Source organism: Sycon ciliatum, chromosome 7, assembly GCF_964019385.1.
Source record: "Sycon ciliatum chromosome 7, ocSycCili1.1, whole genome shotgun sequence".
Classification (NCBI taxonomy): domain Eukaryota; kingdom Metazoa; phylum Porifera; class Calcarea; order Leucosolenida; family Sycettidae; genus Sycon; species Sycon ciliatum.
This window is the reverse complement of record NC_088649.1, coordinates 11,373,754-11,397,804: the sequence shown is the minus strand read 5'-3', so window position 1 is coordinate 11,397,804 and position 24,051 is coordinate 11,373,754. Positions and strand designations below refer to the sequence as shown.

General features: G+C 47.5%; 3 protein-coding genes across 4 annotated transcripts in view; 1 reads left to right on the top strand and 2 right to left on the bottom strand.

Annotated features, from left to right (window-relative positions):
- Window positions 1–1,626: 1,626 nt before the first annotated feature.
- LOC135820985 (coilin-like) lies at window positions 1,627–11,677 on the bottom strand. The gene is made up of 7 exons (XM_065334042.1): window positions 11,322–11,677; window positions 7,479–7,519; window positions 5,396–6,963; window positions 4,309–4,356; window positions 3,878–3,959; window positions 2,832–2,935; window positions 1,627–2,562 (listed from the first exon to the last, which is right to left on the bottom strand). The coding sequence occupies exons 1-7, from the start codon at window positions 11,549–11,551 to the stop codon at window positions 2,512–2,514; spliced, it is 2,124 nt and encodes a 707-aa protein (XP_065190114.1). The 5' UTR covers window positions 11,552–11,677; the 3' UTR covers window positions 1,627–2,511.
- A 413-nt stretch (window positions 11,678–12,090) lies between these two features.
- On the top strand, window positions 12,091–15,621 carry LOC135820984 (GTP-binding nuclear protein Ran-like). The gene is made up of 4 exons (XM_065334041.1): window positions 12,091–12,250; window positions 12,430–12,514; window positions 13,829–14,142; window positions 14,732–15,621. The coding sequence occupies exons 1-4, from the start codon at window positions 12,218–12,220 to the stop codon at window positions 14,945–14,947; spliced, it is 648 nt and encodes a 215-aa protein (XP_065190113.1). The 5' UTR covers window positions 12,091–12,217; the 3' UTR covers window positions 14,948–15,621.
- A 1,417-nt stretch (window positions 15,622–17,038) lies between these two features.
- Window positions 17,039–24,051, bottom strand: part of LOC135820982 (solute carrier family 12 member 9-like) — a gene marked incomplete at its 5' end in the record, with an annotated part of 44,497 nt that continues 37,484 nt past the window's right edge. For both annotated transcript variants that reach the window (XM_065334039.1, XM_065334040.1), the window contains 4 exon segments: window positions 17,039–18,398; window positions 19,054–19,137; window positions 19,928–20,048; window positions 22,131–22,201. In XM_065334039.1, the coding sequence (XP_065190111.1) occupies window positions 18,337–18,398; window positions 19,054–19,137; window positions 19,928–20,048; window positions 22,131–22,201 (338 nt within the window).

Below are 24,051 nucleotides of genomic sequence, written 5' to 3'. Positions count from 1 at the left end.
CTGGTGTTGACCATGGTTGACAGTTCGACAGCCCCGGCCGGGCCCATGCCATGGCCCAGGGCCTAGTACTAGTAGTAGTAGGGATTATGCAAAATGACTCGAATGTTTTTATATCGGCACGAGAAAAAGGGCATTATTATTGAGTCTACTGCAGTAAAACCTGGTTCACCACGGTGCAAGCAAAAGCGGTCGTGAAAGCCAGGTGCCTGAGGTGGTCTTTAGTCTAGAACCAGGTCCCACAGTGTCTGTGTAGAACAGTACTGTCGCCGCGTCGGTGCATGGAAAGACGGTCGTTAGGAGCAGGTGGTCGCTAAACCCAGAGGTTGCTTATACCAGGTTTTACTGTACCAGTATACATGTACTGTACAATGAGTCATGACCAATACTGGCAATAGTAATATCGTGTGCCGCGAGTAATGGCTAAAATACAGGAACAGCTACCACGCTGCGGACCAGGTCCAGGGGAAATAAACAGGTCACAGACTGAGTAGATATACATGTAGACATGATCTGACAGAAGAGTGCATCATGCACAGGCAGCCCCCCTGGCCGAAGTGGGCATTCTGGGGGCAGCGTGTGACATGCGGCCCACACAGAAGCAAGTCACATTGAACAGGCCCATCGCACCGACTTTGGAGGTCGGGCGGCCTTGGAAGGGGGGTCCGGGGTCCTCCCCGCGGGAAAATTTTCAAAAATTGAAGCCAATTGCAAGCATTTCCGGGCATTTGGTGCCATTTCAGTGTAACTACAATGAAAGACTTTTTGATTCTGCAACAAACCAAGAAGACGCTACGATCGGGGACATGGGTTCTTCATTATCTTCCCACGGGAAAAATTTCAAAAATTGAAGCCAATTTGCAAGCTTTTCCAGGCATTTGGTGCCATCTCAGTGTGTTGTGAGTGCAATGAAAGACTTTTTTGATTCTGCAATAAACCACGATCGGGGACAAGGATTCTTCATTATTTGCCACGTTTGGGCTGAGCTGCGATCATGCATGGAGTGTGCTCCAAAAAAAAAAAAAAAAAATGGCCGAAAAAGTGGGGCGGCCTCAGCCGCCCCAGCTGTGACAGCCTTGAGTAAGTTTGCATGGCACCCTGCAATGCCCATCCAGTGCTCTTGCTCAATGCTGTACTAGTATGCGTTCCTGTTTGAAAGAATGACATCCTGCTCCATCTCTTCAAGTTCTTGGGACCATGGCAAGGCGGTGGGCTGTCAACTTGCCAAAAAGACAACACGTGAGGAAACAAGCATCCTTCATACCGCCATCTGTCCAACTTCAAGCCATTTCAAACGGTGTTGCCGAGGTACCGGCGTGATGTCAATATCAACCCTGCCAGCACCCCTAGACCCCCCCCCCCCCCCCCCCACACACACACACCGTGCACCAAACTACAGTGCTGGCAACTGAAATCCGACCCCCTGGGCGCCGCACCGCGCTGCCCAGGGGGTCGGATTTCAGTTGTCAGCACTGTACATGTAATGATGTATATGCCTGTCGCGAGAGAAGCACGCAAGTCTGCAATGCACTGGATGCGCACCCGTAGATATTCTCTTATGCACATATGCACACACACGCGCGCCCACACACACACACATGTTCCCAAAGCCGCTACGAAACGCAGTAATTGAAAATACAACCAAGAAATACGCTGATGAAAGGGTCTCACCCCGACTTGACTCAAGACAACCAGGAAAGAACATAACGGTGTCATGATGGAATAACCAGATAATCCCAACCCGCTAGTACCGGTATGCACGCATACAAACAAAGTGTAGTGCAGCCATCGAAAAACTAGACGGATAAATTTCACGTAACAAACGTCAAGAAAGAGGACCATATTGGTATTCTAGGAAACCACCTTTCATCGTAAGAAAAGTAATGTGAGCATGATACGAAAAGGAACACTTTCCCTAAGAAATGTCTGGCATGTGTTCCTCTGCCTCTGGCCAGGGAAATCGTCCCGAGAATGCATTCGACCGGCGAACAGGGCTACTGCTTGACACTGCAGGACTGCAGCCGTTGTGGAGATTCGAAAACAACAAACTGGTCTCAGAGAGGCTTACAAGAGACAGAACACAAGTAATGCGCACCGGGCAGCAGGATGCGGGTATGTTGCCGTAGAGCTCAATGACGTGGCCAAGAGCCCACTGAGACAAGCGGTGACTACTGAATCATATCAATACATGCACCCACTGCATACCCGTGCACGGGTGAACGGATGGCACCACTCAGATGGCCTCATGAATCATGACGACATCACCCAGGTGGCCTCATGAATCATGATGACATCACTCAGGTGGCCTCATGAAACACGATGACATCACTCCGGTGGTCTCGTGAATCATGATGCACCAGTACAAGACGTGGTGTGATCCAAAGGAATCCCTGATGTCACCAACATCCATACCGTGTCCTCAGGGCAGCACTGGTAAAATGCTCCAAACAGCCTTCCACGCAACATGCTCATGGCCGGAAGTTGGCCAGCCTCACTTTACGCTGGTGCAAATGTCTATTCCGTGATGGACCGCATCTCCAGGATATTAGTTAGTTGATACGTGACCTGTATCCACACACAGCGACACACACACATGCACGTGCGCGCATGCATGGACACACACCGACAAACACACCGACACACACACACACAGAGCAGATTACAAAACAAGTACGAGAGGATTAGTCTGTGCATTGCTGAAAGCCGCACGTGTACCGGTGTGAGGTAATGCTGTGAGCAGATTGAAATACCTCAGCGCAAGTCTGCAAGTCACTACACAGTCATGGTGTCATCACAGTGCTACACAGTCATGGTGTCATCACAGTGCTACACACCTCATCACGTGGCTTCGGTGCTTGCTTGGGCGTGTCCGCTATTTCACCATCCTCTTCACTGTCCGAATAAACCACTTCAAACTTGCCTGGCTCAGCTTCCTCATCTATGATCACAACACAAACAACATACGATAAAAAAGTCGGCGTGGAGACAAGAAACCTGTTATAGATAGAAATAATGTGTGCGCACTCATACCATGACACCAGAGGAATTATGTAGGGATTTTAGTGTCGTCGTCTGATGATAGTCACATGAAACCGCCGTTAAAATCCCTACATAATTGTTCCCCTGGTGTCGTGGTATGAGTGCATACACATTATTTCTACGTGTAACATACAATCAGTTACACACCACATGTTTCAAGTAGGGAAATTGTGAAATGCAAATCCTACACATGCATCCACTACAATACAATATGCCCATCCAGAGATGATATCAGGGCCCAAATGGACCAACAGTGTTCAAGTCACGAGCAGAATCGGGAGTCGCAAGTCATACGTGTGCGCGCACACACACACACACACACACACACACACACACACACACACACACACCATGTACCACACACCATGTACCACACACCATGTACCACACACCATGTACCACACACCATGTACCACACACACACACACACACACACACACACACACACACACACACACACACACACACACACACACACACACACACACACACACACACACACACACACACACACACACACACACACACACACACACACACACACACACACACACACACACACACACACACACACACACACACACACACACACACACACACACACACACACACACACACACACACACACACACACACACACACACACACACACACACACACACACACACACACACACACACACACACACACACACACACACACACACACACACACACACACACACACACACACACACACACACACACACACACACACACACACACACACACACACACACATGTATGCACACGTACACACGCACACACACATATACACACATATATACACACACCACACATACCTGGAGGTGGAGGCACAAACTCTGGACGTAACTTCACTGTAAATGAGCTGTCATCGGCGTCAACAGACAGCACACGTCCCTCCTGTGAAAGTACAACAAACAGCACCAAGTACACAACATTGAAACAACAAATTCAGAGCACCAGGAAGGTTGGACGAGCAATGCCATCTTTGCAATAACCCGTAACCAGACAAGCTACGACGTAAGGATCAAAGTGAGTCTTCTTGTTCTGTTCTCCCCGAACATAATACAATGGACCCACTGTTGGCATTCTGGAGTGCTACAAAGTACAAACTAATTGAGGGAAAGGGGAGGCAGTGAACGGTGGCAGTGAAACCAGACAAACCCAGTAGAGTGAAGCAATGCGTTAACTGCTAGCGTAAATATCCTGCAAGACCACACAGCACTCCCTATCGTTACTGGCCTCTCACCTTGAAATCAGATATCTCTGGGCTATACGTTGCTGAGAGTTCCAGTACCTGGAATGCATGTGTACATGCAACACAGTAAGGACGGAAGAGAGAGAGAGAGAGAGAGAGAGAGAGAGAGAGAGAGAGAGAGAGAGAGAGAGAGAGAGAGAGAGAGAGAGAGAGAGAGAGAAGAGAGAGAGAGAGAGAAAGAGAGAAAGAGAGAGAGAGAGAGAGAGAGAGAGAGAGAGAGAGAGAGAGAGAGAGAGAGAGAGAGAGAGAGAGAGAGAGAGAGAGAGAGAGAGAGAGAGAGAAAAGAGCACGTACACTATGTAGCTAACACACAAGCAACGAGTTGTGACAGAAGTGCGAGGGATGTAACATAACATGACTGCACTCATCGATCAAATAGTGTGCTGGGCATGATGGTTGTATACCCGTGCATCTGCGACATACACAATCATGCAGTATTAGGGTGGGTTGGATTATGCTCTCCCAGCACAATGATGAACAGTGCATACATCCAGAACAGGCGCACACCAGTCGAGCAGTGATGATCATTCGGGCCACTTGACCGCTTGCAGATTACCGTCACAATGCATACTAGTCATGTATGTTTGGTGTTTGGTGGGACACACCACTGATTCATGCACTGCAAGGTACATAAACCTATCCATATTCGGAAACCAAAGGCATACCAATGGGAAAGTCAAAGTACTTTAGCTGCTCCAGGCGCACCAAGGCTGGAGCATCCAGAACATGTTTGGAGTGCATGAGTACAAGAACAAATCGAACAGTTGTGTTCCAAAAGATATACCGTATGTCCGCACCTTTAAAGCCATGGCGGTATACTCGATTATAAAGCCAGTCTCAGTTGTAAAGCCATGGCTTCAAACTTCCAGCCCAGCAGAAAGGGTGAACAAGTGGATGTAGATTGAAATTTCAGTGTGTACTTTGACTTTTACAGCATGGCGTAGCGGGTGAGTCATCTAAAATAGCTAGGAAAGCAGTAGTGTTTCGAATATAAGGCCATGGCTTTAAAGGCGCTGACATACAGTAAGTTTCACAGTAGCTGAAAAACCAGTATGGTACGGAGAAACGGTGAACTCACCTTGAACGCAATGCTGCAGCCAACCTGTGGAAGACCCTTCACGAGTGGGCATTGTGTGTAGTCACGCAGCGACGATACTGTCCCTGACGCTGCAATGGGTGCTGGCGTGAAGCTGGGAGCCGGTGCGGATGCAGAAGAGGAACAGCTACTAGTAGTAGAAGTGCATGCAGGAGAAATGTTGTTGGGCGAAAGGGACGGCTGACTTGACGATGATGCAGCGGGGGACGTTCCCAGCCTAGGCGAGGACGATGCAGCCACTGCCGCCGATGCTGCTGCTGAAGGTTTGCTAGCCGGCGGCGTACCAGTGGTTGAAATCTGCGATTTAGTGCTGAGAGCTGCAGTCCAAGCAGCGGCGGCTGCAGCAAGCGATTGCATCTCTGCAGACTGATCCAGTATTTGACTGTTGTAGGAGAGAACGTCGCGCGGGCCGCCAGTCACCGAGCCTCTTCCGCGTCCACGGCCACGATGACCCGAGTTACCCCCTCTGCCACCACGCTGCTGGTAGCCTCCACCGCCACCGCCCCGGCCACCACCTCCCCAGGCGCCATTTTGATTGTTGAAGTCGCCGTAGCCACCGGCGTGTGGTGAGCTGCCAACAGATCGTGATCCAGCACCAGCACCATTGCCACCGCGGCTCCTACCACGTCCTCGTCCAGGGCTGGTAGTAGTCGACGACGACGATGGTGAAGACGTCCTATGGCTGTTGCCATTGCTGTTACTGGCCGGCAGTGGGGGAACGGCGCAGAACTGTCGATTAGCGCTGGCAGAGCCACCACCCCTGCCACTGCCGCTAGAGTCTGCAGTGCGACTATGCGGCGTGCTGGTAGCACTGGTGGACACGACAGCAGCAGCACTGGTACTGCCGTTACCTACAGCTGCATTGCTGTCTGCATCGTCTTCATCGTCAGAGCCAAACACTATGTGATTGCCAGCGCTATTGCTCACCACAGGTCGCTTGCTACTGCTACCGTGACCATTGCTTACTTGCTTTTGCTGCGGCAGCTGCTTGGACTGTTGCGGCTGCTTTTGTTGACGTAGAGATGGCTGACTTTGCTGCTGCTGCTGTTGCTTGCTGTGACCAGGTTTTCCTTGCTGTTTACCTGCTTTCTGCTGCTCTGAATTCTTGAGTTGCTTGTTTGCACTAGAATCACTCTGTGCAGCTTGAATTTTAGGCTTGGCGGCGGTTTTCTTCTCAGTTGCTTTGGCGGCCGACGCTGAGGCTTTACTCTGCGCGGCACTGACATCTTTCTTGGCGCTGCCTTTTGCGACCGACGTTGCCACTGGCCGTGATTTGCGCTTAGACGCTGGTGTCGGTGAGCTACTACTACTACTGCTGCTGCTGCTGCTGTCACTGTCCAAGTCTTCACTATCTGACGAGGACGATGATGATGACGAGTCACTGTGTGGTGCTACTGGAGCGGATGATGCCGACTTGCTGCTGTTCCCCTTTCGTCTTTTTGGCGTTGAAGTGGACGTCTGGTGAGTCGCTGATCGCTTGATGGACTTCTTGCCGGCTTGCGATGACGGGCTAACATCGTCGACGGAAGTAGACTTGCGTTTTCTGGATTCTACACACACAGAGATACACAAACACACACATACACACACACAAAGATACGCACACAGACACACGCACACATACAGCAGAAAAATATCAGTGGCAGGACACCAAGTATACATGTAAATACACGCAGATGGAATTTTTCGTTTGCAGCTAGTTTACTGTTTCATCCTGATGGAGGGCTAGCCCCGAAAATTTGGTGAACTCTTTCATTTTATTTTCAAGTGACGTTTCCAGCGAAGAGACCGCATTGAGTTCTTGAACTGAGGAAACCGTAATGTCCCGAAGACAACGTTCAAAGTTCACAAGCCAAAATTGGACAGGGGGGGGGGGGGGGGGGGGGGGGTGCGGCTTATACTCCGATGATCAAATTAACAGTGATAAAAAGAGTAGATGTCTGTATTTCGTGGCAAAAATGGGGGAAGTCTAATATACTCCAGTGCAGCTTGTAATCTGGAAAATACAGTACACAACAATCAAAGCTGAAGGCTGCTGCAGAGGAGGAAGGGATCTAAAACGTACCTGACTGAGTGCTGAAGCCAACAATCGGTGTATAGGACACTCTGCAAAGAACACAGAACAGAACAGAACATGTAACACTCGCTCAGTTGTTGGGGATCAACAACATACTTGTATAGCAGATGGCCCTTGTATCCAGGTACTGTAATTGCCTTAAAAGTAGACTCCGTCTGAAGTGCAATGGTAAGCTAGAAGGGTAAAGCGGTTTGAGAAGCAAACAACCTAACATAATTTTCTACTGTATAATATAGAATAGGCAAGAACCCTCTTTTTTCGTTAACTGTGTGTGCTTTTTGTGTTACTACTGTAAAACATGTAATTTTAGGTGTATTAAAATTTCGGTGTCAGGGACCTGCCAGGTTTCAGGTGTAATTTAGAATTAGGTGACCAGCATTCCCTGCACATACAGTGCGTACTCTGGTGCCTTTTAGGTGTAATCTTAATTTAGGTGCTTGTTTTCTCTACCGAAATCACCTAAATTAAAGTTACACCGAAAATATCGTGTTTTACAGTACCTAAAACCAGTAGAAACTCAACTTTGAGAAAACGTTTGAAAGAAACCCTTTTTGCCCTCGCTGCTCGCAACCATAATCCAGCTGGCACTTACAGAAAATGATCAAGTACTTGTAGAAATCACCTGGTGGTGCTGATGATGCAACTCCAGCCGTGCCCAATGAAATCTAGGACCGTGGATAATTCAGCGGCCAGCAGCAGCAGTGCACAGCCCAGTGTGCACAAGCCTGGGGCTGCACAACGTCCAGTGCTAGCCGACTCACGCTGTACGTGAATACCATTGGGTAGCACTGCAGATGTTACACGCACGCCCAGGCCTAGATCTCTATTGGTACTAATTAATTATTTAGCTACGTACATTAAGACACATTACTGAGGTTCTACTCTGCATGAGGGGAATACAACGTGAAGACTTGAGTAACTGCATTGTCGGACGTATCGCAAAGCCAAAGCCAAGGAGTAATTTTACTGGGAATCTCCTGTTCCAAGTTCGATAGTTTTGTGAAGGTCTTCTGTCCCAATTCGGGCAATGTGCACCAGATAAACATGCATGCAATTGCATGTAACACAGCATGAAGATCTGCATCGCTGTGAATAAACTCGTAAGGCCACACGTTTTTATTTCTATGTTTCTTGTCACCCGAAAATCTAAAATCGTATGCGAGAGATGGAAAAAATAATAAAAAATGACTGAAAAATTATAAAAAAAGTTTACTAGACCTTTGGTCATACTAAAATCGATCAATACACCGTGTAAAGTAGTACGTCGTACCGGTATACCGGTAGGAGCTTCTGTGCACGTGCAGCTAGATTGCGCAACAAAAACTGCAACGCTAGCGACCTCGCATCATGTGTCGCGCAGGCCAGGCCATGCGCAAGCGGTAGGGTGCAAATAATATGTGCATGTGCTGGTCCGCGTCCCACACAGTGCAGCACAGTTTTTTTCTTCCAGACTCCTGAATCGTAAGCGCGCGGGTGACGAGAAACATAGAAATAAAAACTTGTGGCCTAACAGGCCCCAAAACATGTGAAGACTCTAACCCAGACACATGTTCTTTGCATGATTTCTCCACGGTTCACGTGAACCAGAACATCTCTACTTTCTAACGCTGAGAGCCCAAGATTAGTAGTAGAACAGTAGAAGTCTACTACTGGATAGATACCGGAAAAGAGAGTGTACATGTACATGAACTTAGAACATGGTTCTACAGGACAGTGTATACCACACATCATCCCATCCTGTAGTATACTCCAGTCCACACACTGATGCACCATATCAACATACTGCCAATACTGTACAGTGAAACCTGTCTAAGGCGACCACCCAAGGGACGAGAAAAAGTGGTCGCCGTGGCCAGGTGGTTCTTCTTATCCAGGTTCAGTGGGTCACGTGACCATATCCACGTCACAATACATGCGATACATCATTTGATCAGTGTATCACATGCACAGTGCACACACCTACAGTCCATTCATCGGAAACTTGCCCGCTGGCTTTTGAAAGTCGGATTTGGGCCGAATTGAGGATCAAAAACCCACTTTAAATCTCAAAAATCTGGGTTTGGGATCTGCTTCTCCATACATTTTGCCATGGCATACCTGTCCTAATTTTGTAAAACCTGGCTGAATTTCTATTTCCCTGTTCTTGGACTTTTCTGGCCTCAAATGTGGCAAGGAGTAATTGCACGGGTCACACAATGCAGGATGTACTGTTGTTTTCACGATATCTAGTACAACTATGTGAGAGAGACACCAAAAAGTTAGGGTGCCAGTTTCCAATAAATGGACCGCATGCTACTCTAGCACGACTCACGACTCCTATATATAGGTTTTTTTCTTCAATAATCATGATCATGCTACCGCCTGGAATAAGTTGTGCGCCTGAATTGTATTGTAAGGTGTTAGGGCAGCATCAGTTGGCTCTTTTCAGAAGTTTTCTTCAAGACTGCCAGAATTATCACTTGGTTGATAGGGACGTTTTAGGGAGGACATTTCGGTGTTTTAACAGATCCTATACTGTAAAACCGGAAAGTTTAACGACCAAAGGGTTTGACGTTTTTGTAATTTTGGCATGATAACGTGCAGAAAGTTTAACGACGGCTACCTGGCCACCCATCTGTATGCGCATCTTTACACAGACATCTCAAACCGGGTTTGCGATAACGTTTCCTCAAATAACGAAAAATATTAATTGGTTGTTAAAAAGTTAGACTTTGTGACTCGTTGGACAGGGGCGTCGGAAGGTATTTTAGTGTGGTACGGTCAATCATCTGAAGTACAATTTACTCGTGAGGGAGTGGTGGCTGAGCTGAAAATTTTGGAAATTTAGAGCCTAGATCAGTGTATTTTATTGATTCACGGGGTACTTGGGGCAAAGAGTGGTACGGTCAATACCGTAGTAACCGTACCGTGTGCGACGCCCCTGTTAGACTTTCCGGTTTTACAGTATAATACATGTAGGATTTGAGAGTTCTGCAATATCTAGAGTGTTGTAATGGATGCAGATGATGATAGAACTGGCACGGAAAGTGATAATAGAAGTGCTTGGTACCGTAGTTCCGCGCATATAAGCCCACGGGCCTATATCCGGATATAAGCCCACCTCCGTGTATAGGCCCATGGGCTAATAAACAGACCCAAACACCGTTACGGAACCGATAGTACAGCGTGTCAGTGCAGACTACATTACCAGTACCGGTACCTACGGTAGGCGGACAACCGCGCACGGACTTGTAGTACTTTTTCGCGTGCCAGCTGCCTTCAAAATTCGAATATAGGCCCAGGGCTAAAAAAACGAACCATTATTACTGATTTTTTTCCCGGAAAATGCATTATTTTGTATATTAGCCCATGGGCTTATATGCGCGGAACTACGGTATGCTAAATAAGCACAAAGACACCATGAATAGATGTCTGTGATTGATTGAGGAGTTGGCACATCTGGTGCTTTTAACCGTACGACGGCGGAAGTTTCGCCTGGAAAATGGGCCAATCGGCTTGAAATTCTTACCGGAGTGTAATCACTATGGAAGCCAGTTCCAAACGCCTCGTGAAACTCATTTCATCAATTTGTATACGGTTGTATAGATTGTCTATCAAAATCCTTTAGCCAGAAACCAAATCCTATAATTATAAAAGGATTTGCTGGTGACAGTTCAAAGAGACAAAAAAATTGAAAAAGATCGTTCTTTACTGGCTAATATGAAAGACCGTCCCTGGAATTCTCACCGCCATGATCATTTCGTGAAATGTACTGTGCTCAGAGAGATAAGTTCAATTGGCAGAATTCAGTCGTACAATAATGGGATCAGCGGATACACACATACTACTTACTGGACAATATCATCATCTCTCAGTATCTTAACGTCGTCTCCCGGCAGCAAGCTGTACTCTCCCAAACTTAAATTCACACTGCGACATGGCAACTCAAAGTCTTTTGCCAACAAATGTGACAAATCCGCAACCACCCTGCATATTTTCGGATCCAGTAAAAAGCAGCAACGCTGAGGAACGCGGTGTGGTGGAGGGTCGAAGTCCAAACGAAGTCGAACAAGTTTGTCCATAGTGAAACTCCTTTCTAATGGCACAACGCGTGAGAGTCCACACACCAATGGAGGTCTCCAGAATCTCTGCAAAGTACTTCAAAAACAGTGAACGAAATGAGAAGCACGACAAAAATGAGAAAAACTTTGACGCACTCACGTGGGGAAATCCCGATCCCCGGCCCAGCTCATGATCAGAGGCCGCGCGGGGGGCCGGGGGGGGGGGATCCATATCCATATCCGGGCGCCACGGCGTCGCGTCAGCGACTCGTTGCACGCGGTTTATGTAGCGCGGCCACTCTCGATCTCAACGTCGACAACGACTCGAGTCAAGTAGATAGCGCGTAACCTGCTCGTAAAAACCGACGCCCAGCGCGCGGCCTGCGGTACTTGTTGTGGCGTTTGTGGATCGAGTCTAGCAGCGCGCGCAACTGCATGCTACCGGTCACGAAGTAGCATGCTCTGCATTCGATATTCGCGCCACGCATGTGCATTTTCAAACCGGTTCTGATCGTGATGCATAATCCACAATCAACCGGTTCACAGTGGATCAGACAAGATTTTCACAGAAACTCACATCATCCTTTTTATGTTGTTGCTTTGAGCGATCGTGTGCTTTCCCTCATTTGAGGTTATTCCGGATAGTTCTTTACGTTCTCTCGCTGTTCTTGCTCTTTACTTGCAACTATGGCTGACCAGGAAACGGCTGTGAGCTTCAAAGTAAGGAACTCTGTAATATGCAATGTCGTGTAGACTTTGCCGTAGCTCTGTAGACTAAGCTCTTGATCGATCAATCTGCAATGTGAGAATTGTTCTCACCGTTTTTTGCGCTTTTTGTGTGCCCGCTTGTGTATGTGCGTGCGTGAATGCACATGTGTGTTTGTGTGTGGTTTTTGCAGTGTGTTCTTGTGGGTGATGGTGGTACTGGCAAGACCACCTTTGTCAAGCGCCATTTGACTGGCGAATTTGAGAAGAAATATGTCGGTGAGCTCATACCTCCCTCTCCACGCTTTTTGCAATTCTTGAAATTGTCACAATCTTTCATTTTTTTTTCGTGCTCGCTTCAAAGATCTAGAAATGTTATGAAATGGCGACATGTCCAACTAAGTAGATCCTGATTTCGAGTCTCAATGAAAGGCGATCCGTTGCAAGCTCGTTATGTAGAACGTATATGCTCTAGATTGTCGCATTGAAACTAGTACTACATGTAGTACTCCAACCTGTTTCTTTTATTTACAAACATTGATTGGGAAACTGTGGATTACGATACTAATTTTATATATCGCCAAGAAGTCGCGCAGACTGTAGACTGGTGAATCGAAAATATGCATTGATCTCTAGCTCAGGCATGGTTTTACAGAGACAGGCGAAGTACATTCATACACGCACTTCCATACCTGTTGCAAGATTGTAATAATTATGTAGTCAGCTGGTTGTGCACACCACTACAGTACTGTCAGTAGTCGTGATGGGAAATTTGCACATTACTCATTCGTATTAATTACATCCGACATAACTGGGGCTGAATGACATCACGTGTGTATTTTCTTCCGGAATTCCTGCTCTACGTGATTGTACATGTACTTGACATTGTGCCTTTTGTAGGCAGTGCAGTGCGTTCCTCAGGCTCAGGACTAGTCTTCTGTCACTTCCTAGATCTGGTCATGGCACACAGCATGAGCCATGCACTCACACACCACACCCTAGCCTAGGGTAGCATACATGTCTGAGTGTCTACCTCAGCAGTGGTGGTTTCCATCAGTGCACCCCTATCTCTAAGTCTCGATACAATGTCACATTGTGCGTCTCAAAGTAACAACCTTGCAGTGATGCTAGGGAGGTTTCGCTCTACGGAAATACGTATGAAAATAACGTAGGAACTGCGCGTAATTTTCGTACGTAAAAAATCAGCGCTGTTGGGTTTCGTTCTACGTGATTTCTCCACGACTGCCAAGCATGCATTGTTGCTTTGGAGACTGTTTGGCTGCATGCACCACGAACCGAAGCCGCGTTTTCCATTTTGTGTGTACCTTGTGTTTTGCGCGGCTTGAACGGTGCCATGGATAAATCCGGAAAGTGCAAAAAATATTTCAAAAAGTCCTACGGAGGACCCAACGTAGCAAGCAGCTTTCCTATGGAAATCCGTAGAGAGATTTACGTATGAAAGTTGCCCTCGCTACCCGGCGCGTACGACATACGGATTATCATACGTAATTATATAGAGCAAAACCTCCTTGTTTCTCTCCCGGCTTCAATTTTGTTTGTCTGTTATTGTCTTTAATGTGTATGTGTGTGTAGCTACTCTTGGCGTGGAAGTTCATCCACTCGACTTCTGCACAAACCGTGGCAAGATCTGCTTTAACGTATGGGACACAGCAGGTCAGGAGAAGTTTGGCGGCCTCCGCGATGGCTACTACATCCAGGCCCACTGCGCTATCATCATGTTTGACGTGACGTCACGTATCACCTACAAGAACGTGCCCAACTGGCATCGTGACCTGGTCCGCGTGTGTGAAAACGTGCCCATCGTACTGTGCGGAAACAAGGTGGATATCAAGGACCGTAAGGTCAAGGCCAGAAGTATTGTCTTCCATCGCAAGAAGAATCTGCAGGTGAGCTACTTCCTTCATTTGTCAGTGACAATTCAAGTCCTTCAAACCACCATCTCACCACATTCTTGCTCTGTTTTAGGTTGATACCAAGAGTGCCTGAACAAGAGTGTGCAACTCTGCTGCCGATATGGCTCATGGTGGAATGTTGTTGATGTCGAGTGTCTTCCCTCGCTCCTGTATATTTTTGTTCACGATCTGCATTGCGTTGCAGCATGTGCTGATAGTTTTGTACCTTCGAAACCTTACTTTTTCCTTCCGGGGTGGATGTTTCGCTTGTAGTTTTAGGAAAACAGCCTGCGACACTCATGGTTGGCTATAACAGATCAGTTTTCCAAGTCGTGAAGCCCACCTCTGTGCATGATAACTGTACGAATCTCTGGCATCAACAAGAACTATCGGCTGTGGGCACACTGAGGGGAGTTGTACCCTCTGGTGTGTGTGTGTACTCTTACTGGCAGTGATGCCTGTTACCATTCTTCTTCTACCCGTGTGCATCATGCGTTCCTTCCTTTCGCTTCATCTCTCTCTCTCTCTCTCTCTCTCTCTCTCTCTCTCTCTCTCTCTCTCTCTCTCTGTTTTTGACACACAGTACTATGACGTGAGCGCAAAGTCCAACTACAACTTTGAGAAGCCCTTCCTGTGGCTGGCACGGAAGCTCGTCGGTGACCCCAACCTGGAGCTGGTTGCCATGCCTGCCACAGCGCCTCCGGAGATCACCATGGACCCATCGATGGTAGCCAAGTATGAGGCGGATCTGATGCAGGCTGAACAGACAGCGCTACCCGACGACGACGATGACTTGTAAATGCATTTTTAACTCACAGGCAATAGAACACCGAAATAGAAAAGGCCGTCATTGCCATGGCAATTCAACTACAATTGCTTCTTCTGTATCCGTTTCCGCTGGCATGCATGTGCAGTCCTGCCCTTATAACAATACAGTCGACCTAACCTTATAACGATATTTGCGTCAGACCAAGAAATAGAGGTAAGCCATTGTATACAAGAGTCAATGGAGTGATTTGGTTTGGCAGAAAAATATCGTTATAGAGGTTATCGTTGTAAGGGTAGGTCGACTGTATTGGCATCAAGCCAAGAAATAGCGTTATAAGACCCACCTGGACAGTGGACTCTGCATATTCTCTGCTTGTACAGCCGTGGCCACAGAAATCCAACCCACGTGCCGAAAGCAGCGCCAAGGCTCGTGCTGCCCTCGGATCGGCGGATTTCTTTGGCCACAGCTGTAGTTATTCTTGCTCCGTTGACTCAACTACAATTGCTTCTGTATCCATTTCCACTAACGTGCATATGCTGTCGACTTGCCCTTATAACGATATTTCCATCAAACCATGACATTTCGTTATAAGTCCTGCCTAGCGCCTGGGCAGTGAATTCTGCATACTCTGCTTGTAGTGTTTGTTACTTCATTCAAATATAATTTATAAGAACAAAAATGGAAAACGTCGGCTGGTCAACCTATTAATTTTTGAATGGGAACTGGGGTAATGTAAGACAGTAAAAGCAATATTGCTTTTGGAATTCCAAGACGTTCTTTGAAACAATTCGACTGGGTCTTATGCACGCGCCACATACATTATGGTATAGACCTTATTCGATAACGTGATCTTTGGACTCGCCTCCAGGGATTTGTCGTAAGCTGGGGCACGCGTACGTGAAACGAGTGGCAAGAAAGGCCCAGTTCGTACAAGGGAGTAGTAAAATACCAGTATGCTTCCTACTCCTATGTTCCCACGCCGAGTCCACTGTGCACTGAGTGCAGGTCTCTTGCCAATCCCTGGTTCCCGGGACCCCGGTTCAAGTGATTGTGACGTTTATCGAATAAGGTCTATATACAGAACTAGAAGCCTTGCTTGGTAGTTTAACATGTTTTTCGATTTTGACAGCATGTTACAAGGCGAGGACGCATAGTGCTCCTGACTACAACCATAACCCGGTTACTGCGGCGGCAACACAACGACTTCTACAACACAAAAAAACGAAAATTTCTAAATCCTACCAACCCCTAGAGAAACGAGGGTCCGAACCTGGGTTTTCCCAATACGGTTCAAATGGTCGCAAGACCGGGACTCTGCCAACCGGGTTATGGTTGTAGTCAGGAGGACTATGCGTCCTCGCCTTGTAACATGCTGTCAAAATCGAAAAACACATGTAGCGCGGGACCTGCAAGAATAGAAACAATTCAACAGGGCATTCTTCGGCACGCAGCTGTACTGTACTACCTGGTGTGGTAGCTCTTCTTCCAGTGCCGCTACAGCAGAGCTTCACATCACATGACATGGTTGGTTACCAAGAGTAATAAGCTCCCTGGTTTATGGTTACAATGGTAAACAGCGCAAAATAGCTGCCAGAGAGTTATGGCTTATGCCCGGACCAGCCTTGCGTAAATTTAATAAAGCGCGCTGCCTTCATCACGCTCTGAATTAGACTGAAAGCATGCATTCAAACTCACAATTTCTCGTACGAGCCCATCTGTTTTGCTCGATTCGTTCAAGTACCTACGCGATCTCTAAATTCTGGCGCGTGAACTCCAGTTCCGTACGAAAGTTCATTTCAAACCAGAGGAAAGGTGCGGTGTTTGATTTTCCGCAGTGCGCGGCTGACTGCAGCTGAATGATGTAATGAAGGCAGCGTGCCGCGCATCTGGCCAAAAAGAGATCACAGTTGCATACTAGACTCTAGTTTATGGACTCTTGCTATGATCCGCATCATAGTTGTGGTGTGTGTGTGTGTGGGGGGGGGGGGGGGGGGGGGGTTGTCTTTGGTGATGTGAAGTTCTGCTGTCAACATGCCATAAACACAGATAACTTGGAGTGCTTACATGATACTCACTAAACACAGCCGCAGAATCGCGCACATTTCTCCAAAAAGACAAGAGTCAAGAGTGGTGAAAGCCTAAAAGGTATCACCATGCTGTAGTACAATGTATGTTGCAGCGACGAACAGATCAACGTACAAACATGACGTTAACACATCAAAATCAGAGAATAGAAAATAGAAATAGACAGACTTGAGATTCAGCGTGATCGATATAAAAAAGGGGGGAGATCGAAACAGCAGTAGATTCACTCACACAGAACAAGTAAATAAATATTGTAACGTACGAAAAACAGGACTCCTAGCTCAGTAGTAATTTTCTAAGAGTGATCATTTCAATTTCAAGCACAGCGCTCCAGGGGAAATTGTTGTCAGTTTCAGTGAGTAATATTATCCAATTTCCGGATACGAGCGCGCTGTGCGTTTCATGACAGCCCAAAATTATGTATGTGAGAGTCCATGACAATCAAGCTCTGCCAGCAGAATACACAATGCGGATATGTTTTACCAGACAATCTCCGGGGAGATGGTCGATGACTTCTAAAAAGGTTCCACAGCGGGAGGCTGCAAGTATGTAAATGTACAATACAAGCCGAGTGAAAAAATAACCACTTCGGTCGTTTCGCAAGTACCACTGGTGCACAGGTCACACAAAGCCTCGACCAGCACACCGCCAAACAGAAAGAGAAAAAAAGAAAGAAAGACGAAAGGCAAGTGTGCAGTGGACGTAATGACCAAATGCAGCACTGCAAAGTCACACTACTCACCAATCACTATACTCTTGAGTCTTGGTGCACAAGACATACCACACACCACCGGTCCACAGGAGAATAGAAAATAATGAACACATGCTCAAACACTCGCGCACATTTGAGTTCCACTAGTCGGAGAGGATAGTACCAGTGCCCACACTGTACACATGTATGCCCAACCAAGATACATGCATACGTTTGCATGAATAGACTGTTGACAACCAAGACACATGCATACGTTTGCATGAATAGACTGTTGACAACCAAGACACATGCATACGTTTGGATGAATAGACTGTCGAGGTTTCGAGGTGGCGTGATCCGTACAGTGGTGGCACATACTGAAGCAGAGCAAACGATGAAACACAGAGAAGAGTGGACGACAGACCTTTGAGTGCCTAGAGAAGTTGAATTATTGGCACTGGTGCAGAGTTGAGAAGCTCAAGGTGATGGCACACGCACACCACCAGCAACGTGACTCACAGCCACAAGACTGTGCCAAGAGCAGCAGCACATGCCAGACTACACGACAGCGGTGACGAAGGAATTGAATTCAATTGATTCTAGTGATGATGATGATGATGATGAGGATGAGGATGATGATGATCTACAGGTCCGTTGAGATGACCGTACTGCAACCGTAGACCATGACAGTTGGTGGAAGTCCAGCTGTGGGCATAACACATTACACAAACACACGCACACACACGCGCACACACACGCGCGCGCGCGCGCGCACACACACACACACACACACACACACACATGGATCATCTCAAGCCCACACAGTAGTAACTCAGCAGTTGTGGTGCTTTGACAAGCAGGATTCGAAAAGTAAGATAACACCCGCCAGAGGGTCCTTTTCACTTCAAATCTTTCTGTGCTGTGCGATAGTGGGGTGGGGCGGAGGAGAGACAACAGTACAGTGCAGTACAGTGTGGCCCAGGGCCAATCAGCAATCCTACCATGTATCCCACCATTCCTTTGCTGTTTGCGTTATGCATAGCTCACTGACTTGACAGTTTGAGCACTCTGGCAAGGTGCGTTCGGGCCTGGTTTAAATCTGGCTTTTGGAAAATTTACTTTTCTTAGCTATTTGGTTCGGCCTCCTTTTCTCTGCGCTGCGCTGATGAGTCCACAAAGGACGAAACAGTTCTGCCCGCAGGTTGAGTATCCCACCATTCCTATAGTTTCCATCGATAGCAATGCAGGGCTGGATCAAGCATTCAAGTGAGCAGTAGGACACGTCCAACGCCCAGCAGTAGGACACGTCCAACGCCCAGCATGCAGAAGATAGTGAAGAGGCCATACCCGGATACCGTACCTGATAAAGATTCCATGTTCTCCATGAACGTAGTGATCTCAGCGCCGGCTGCGGGTGGAGGAGGCAGAACAGTAAATACAACAGCTGCATGCACACAAGCATAAGTGCACATGCACGTGCGCGCTCACACACACAAACACAAACGCGCACGCATGCACGCACACACACACACACACACACACACACACACACACACACACACACACACACACAAACACTGATTAGGTGTAATGTACCTGGACTGCACACCAGACCACATTGCGCGCATCATCAACATCGCCTCACAAATGCAGACATAGAGCTGATGATAATCATGAAAAGCGACGTACTCCTGATAATGACCGATCGTCACTGCACACTTTGGGGAGATACATACTTTGTTTGGTGAATACACACAGCCAGAAGATAATGAAGAGAGAGAGAGAGAGAGAGAGAGAGAGAGAGAGAGAGAGAGAGAGAGAGAGAGAGAGAGAGAGAGAGAGAGAGAGAGAGAGAGAGAGAGAGAGAGAGAGAGAGAGAGAGAGAGAGAGAGAGAGAGAGAGAGAGAGAGAGAGAGAGAGAGAGAGAGAGAGAGAGAGAGAGAGGGAAGAGAGAGTATGTCCTGCAATTGCACTTTTTGGCATCATACTGTCATCTAATTTGTAATTCACCCACTTTAGCTGCACACTATATTCTAGGCAGACACTGAAAGCTATAAGCCACAGAAAAAAGTGACCCAGGGGTATTGAAAGTGCAAGGCTAATTATTTGAACGATATCTCTACTGTGCCGCAAAGTGCAAAAATTAGGCCATGGCTAAAATAAGGTGTTGGATAGTGAATGCATCTATGCTTTCAGTCAGACGTGCAGTAGAGTGTACAGAGTTTACTACTCACATGCTGCTGAGGAATGTTGTTGCATCAACTCATTCATCTCCCGGTACCATGTCCGACTGTTGGCTGGGTGTGAGTGTGCTGGATCGAGGAACAGCTGTTGATTGCCACTCGGTGTAACCGGCTGTATCAACAATATGCACACAGATAGCAGCAGCAGCAGCAGCAGCAGCAGCAGTTATGACAAAGTGCTTGACACTGTCGTAGCTTTTCATACGGAGGCCAGTCCGTGTGAGGCGCACTCCGTGCGGAGAACGGTGTAAAACATATCCGTGTGAAACTTGATCTCGAACCCCGATGAGGATTCCATGCGTACCTGGTACGTTTTACCCTGTAGCAGAAACTCACTACTATTTTAATCACAATTTGTGGTTTTCTCGAATAAAGCTTTGAGTACGGTAAAAAAAGAAACAAAAGAAAAGAAACTCAGTACCAGAGTGTTTCCACATTGCACATAACACACTACGTGTCACACATGTCAGTGATCAATAACATCATGCACAAATCTCTGTAACAGCCGAGCACCAGCAACCACATACAAAGTAGTCAAGCCTAATGAAGATGGTTCGGGCCGTATGAAGATGGTTCGGCCTAATGAAAAGAAGATAGTGTATATTATGTAACTTGTACAGTTGATGGTCTGAAAAGCAAAGCGGTAGCTACCCCCCTCCCCCTCCCCCCCCCCCCCCCCCATGTAGCCAGTGTACAAATTGTAAACAGTAGCAGCAGCACACAGTTACAGGCAGTACCATGCACCGTGCATACTTGGCCCGCCAAGTTAAAATTGGCGCTTAACACTTTTCACTTGGTTTCTCGGTGTTCTGCCTGTGTCACATGGCATGGAACCACCGATTCACCATCCGAACATAACCATTGACCATTAGATCCGACGACATGGCAGCACAAACCATCACAGAAGTTGCGATCGGTTCGTTGGAGTCTTTTTGACGGAGCTGCCGCCGACGAACACTTCCGTCAGCGCAAGAAAACACTGCAACCTCCGCTCGAGTCTGTAAAATAGGTCAGGATGTTCGCATTTCAGAGCGATGGAGAATACAGTTTCTGTCTACTTCCAGCTGTCTGATGGCAAGGATTGTTTACCCCGGGGAGGTATAGAAAAGCTGAAAAGCGCTTCGCGAGTTTGAATTTCAGTGCTTGCACAGTACAGCGCCTAGTGAAGGGCTATCACCAGCAAATCGCTGACGAAGAAACTGCAGCTCAAGTCGACATCTCCAGAAAGTGAGACCAATCCGGCGGACACACTTTGAAGCTCACAGAGGACAGGGCAAAGGAACTAATCAAAATAAACACCAAGTCCTGAGGGAAACACTCGTGCAAAGGACTTTCAGGAAACTATCCGAACAGCCTGGCCTGGTGCACGGCGTAAGGACTTAGTCACTTAGGTACAGCAGTACGCACAGCCACAGGACCTGAGGACCTGCTACATCAAGCGGAAGCTATCACTGCGCTGCATGTACAAGCACCAGCGGCTCGCGTGGGTGCTGATCAGCAAGTACGACAAGCGCAAGAGGTGATATGAAAAAAGGACACTGATATGGCGTTGCCTTTTTGTCGCAAACAAAGTCGCGACGAACGTGGATAACACTTACAGCCAACAATACATGCGGGCAGTCTCACTCAGCTTCTGATCGGCAAGGTGAGAGGCACGCACTGCCTTTGAGCGTGATTCGAGGCGAGGAGAAGTGGAACGAGCTATGAAACGTGCAGCAGCTGTCCGGATCGCACGTTTTTGAGCTCTTCCTCCAGCGACGATCGTGGCGAGGAGGATGTGTAACTTGCTTGAATTTTCGACTGAGTTGCTTACTGACATGTAAATAATCATGTACATAGTGCTTTGTGATCGTGGCTTGCTTCAAATATTCGTATTTCCTTCCTGAGACAAGTGTGAAGATAAGCGCCAATTGTAACTGGGCGGACCAAGTACATACTCTAGCTCGCTGTGTGGATAACTCCGCCCGTTCTAAGAAACTGTTACCTCAATGCCTTGCTTTTTCACGCTAGTACTTATGCACCTATCCAATAGTCTATTATATTAATTATTCATATCTTTTTGCATCTTTCCCTCGAGTGGGTCTATTGTTATTAGGCAATTGTCTGTTATATTCGCTACTAGAAATAAAATCCAATCCAATATACAGGTACCATGCTACTGCACAGTAGCATGCACTGTGAGATCACACATTACCTGCACTTCTGCCTCAATTCTCAGCTTCTTCAGCAGATCTACCAGCGTTGTTCGTTCTCTTTCTGACGTATCTGATAGCGGGGATAGGAACCACAACACAACAAGGGATCGCACTCAGTACTAGTGTACCTGGCAAAAACCAGACTGTCCAACCTTGCCACCTTTCCAAAGCAGGACACCTATACAGTGAAACCTGTCTAAGGCGACCACCCAAGGGACGAGAAAAAGTGGTCACCTTGGCCAGGTGGTCTTCTTATCCAGGTTCAGTGGGTCATGTGACCACATTCACATAAAATGCATGTGACATATCATTTTGATCAGTGTATCACACTGCACACACCTATACTACTTTAGATGTTCTTGTATTTAAAATTGCCATAATTATGTACGTCAGACCAGCTGAGAATGTGGAAGTACATAAACATGCACACTGTATGTCGAAGAAATTTGCGGGCTTGTATACACAACACAGGTATGTTCTATGTACATGTATGTCAACACTAAAACCAGAGTAGTTTGCCGTGCTTCAGCTCCAGCACGTACCACCTGGGAACGTAGCATTTGGAGCAGCGTCGAAGAAGCTTGGTAAAGCTCTGTACCTCGTGGCTGCGTCGCAAGAAAAGCCGTTACGTCCTCCAGTGCATTCATAGCGTCACGGTGGGATTTCGTGAGCAGCTGGCCCTCTTCAGGTTCGTCATCATCATCATCATCATCATCACGCTCATCACCACCACCACTTGCACCTTCGCCGCTTTGCTCCAATGCTGCCAGGACGAGCTCTTCCTCCCAATTATCTCTCAGGGTTGCAAATGGCATGGTCTCGTCATCAAATGATGTGTATGCATCAGCAGTACAGCCACTTCTAACCTGGACAAGCAGAGATTGAAGGTCTGCCGAGTCACTGGATTCTGAAGAAGGCTCAGCGGTCTCATCCTCAGTAAGGTCAGATTCGGTGGGCTCTTCAGTGCATGGCTCAATGCCGCCATGGCGAAAACAGTTTGTGATGACGCTGGCATCAGTCTCGTTCCAGGCCTGTGCTATCCAGGTAACGGCGTTCAGCACATTCACGGACTTTGCGATGTCAGAAGCTGAGTTGCTATCATCCATCTTACTGATGACGTGCAGAAGCAGTTTTGTGCGGTTTTGTGCTTGACATTTTTTATGATGCCCTGGTCAAGAGGCTGGAGTTTAGAGGTGGTGTTAGGTGGAAAGAACTGGAGCTTGACATTGCTGAGACAATCACTGAGATTAGGGTGGCATGGTGCGTTGTCCATGAAGAGCAACATCTTCCTATCTTGCCTCTTCATGTCGCTGTCCACGTTTCTCAGCCACTCCTCAAAAAGCTCAGAATTCGTCCAGGCTTTGCGATTGGACTGCCAAGTCACGCCGAGAGCAGCCAGATTGACATTTCTGAAGCAGCGAGGCTGAGCAGATTTGCCTATCACAAATGGCTTCAGCTTCTCACCTGTCATAGAGCAGCAGAACATCACGGTGAGTCGTTCTTTTGACTGTTTTCCTCCTTTGCAGTCTTCTCCTCATTGGACTAGAGACTTCTCGGGGAGCGCGCGGTAGAAAAATCCGCTCTCGTCCATATTGAAAACGTTCTGCGGTTCGTAGTCTTTAAGGAGGGCGTTGACTCGCTCTTTCCAGTCATCAACAACGGCAGTATCTACGTCAGCGGATTCTCCGCTCAATGTAGCAAACTTCACGCCGTGGCGATTCCTGAAGGATTCCAACCAGCCGTTCGATGCTGCAAACGACTCGACGCCAAGGCATTCAGCAAAACTCTTCGCCTTCTGGCAGATCACAGGTCCGCTCAGGGGAATACACTTCGCTCTGCACGTCAGGAACCACTCCGAGACGAGGCCGTTCAGATCTTCATTACCCGCCTTCCTGGAATTCCTTTTCTTTGTCAGTGGAG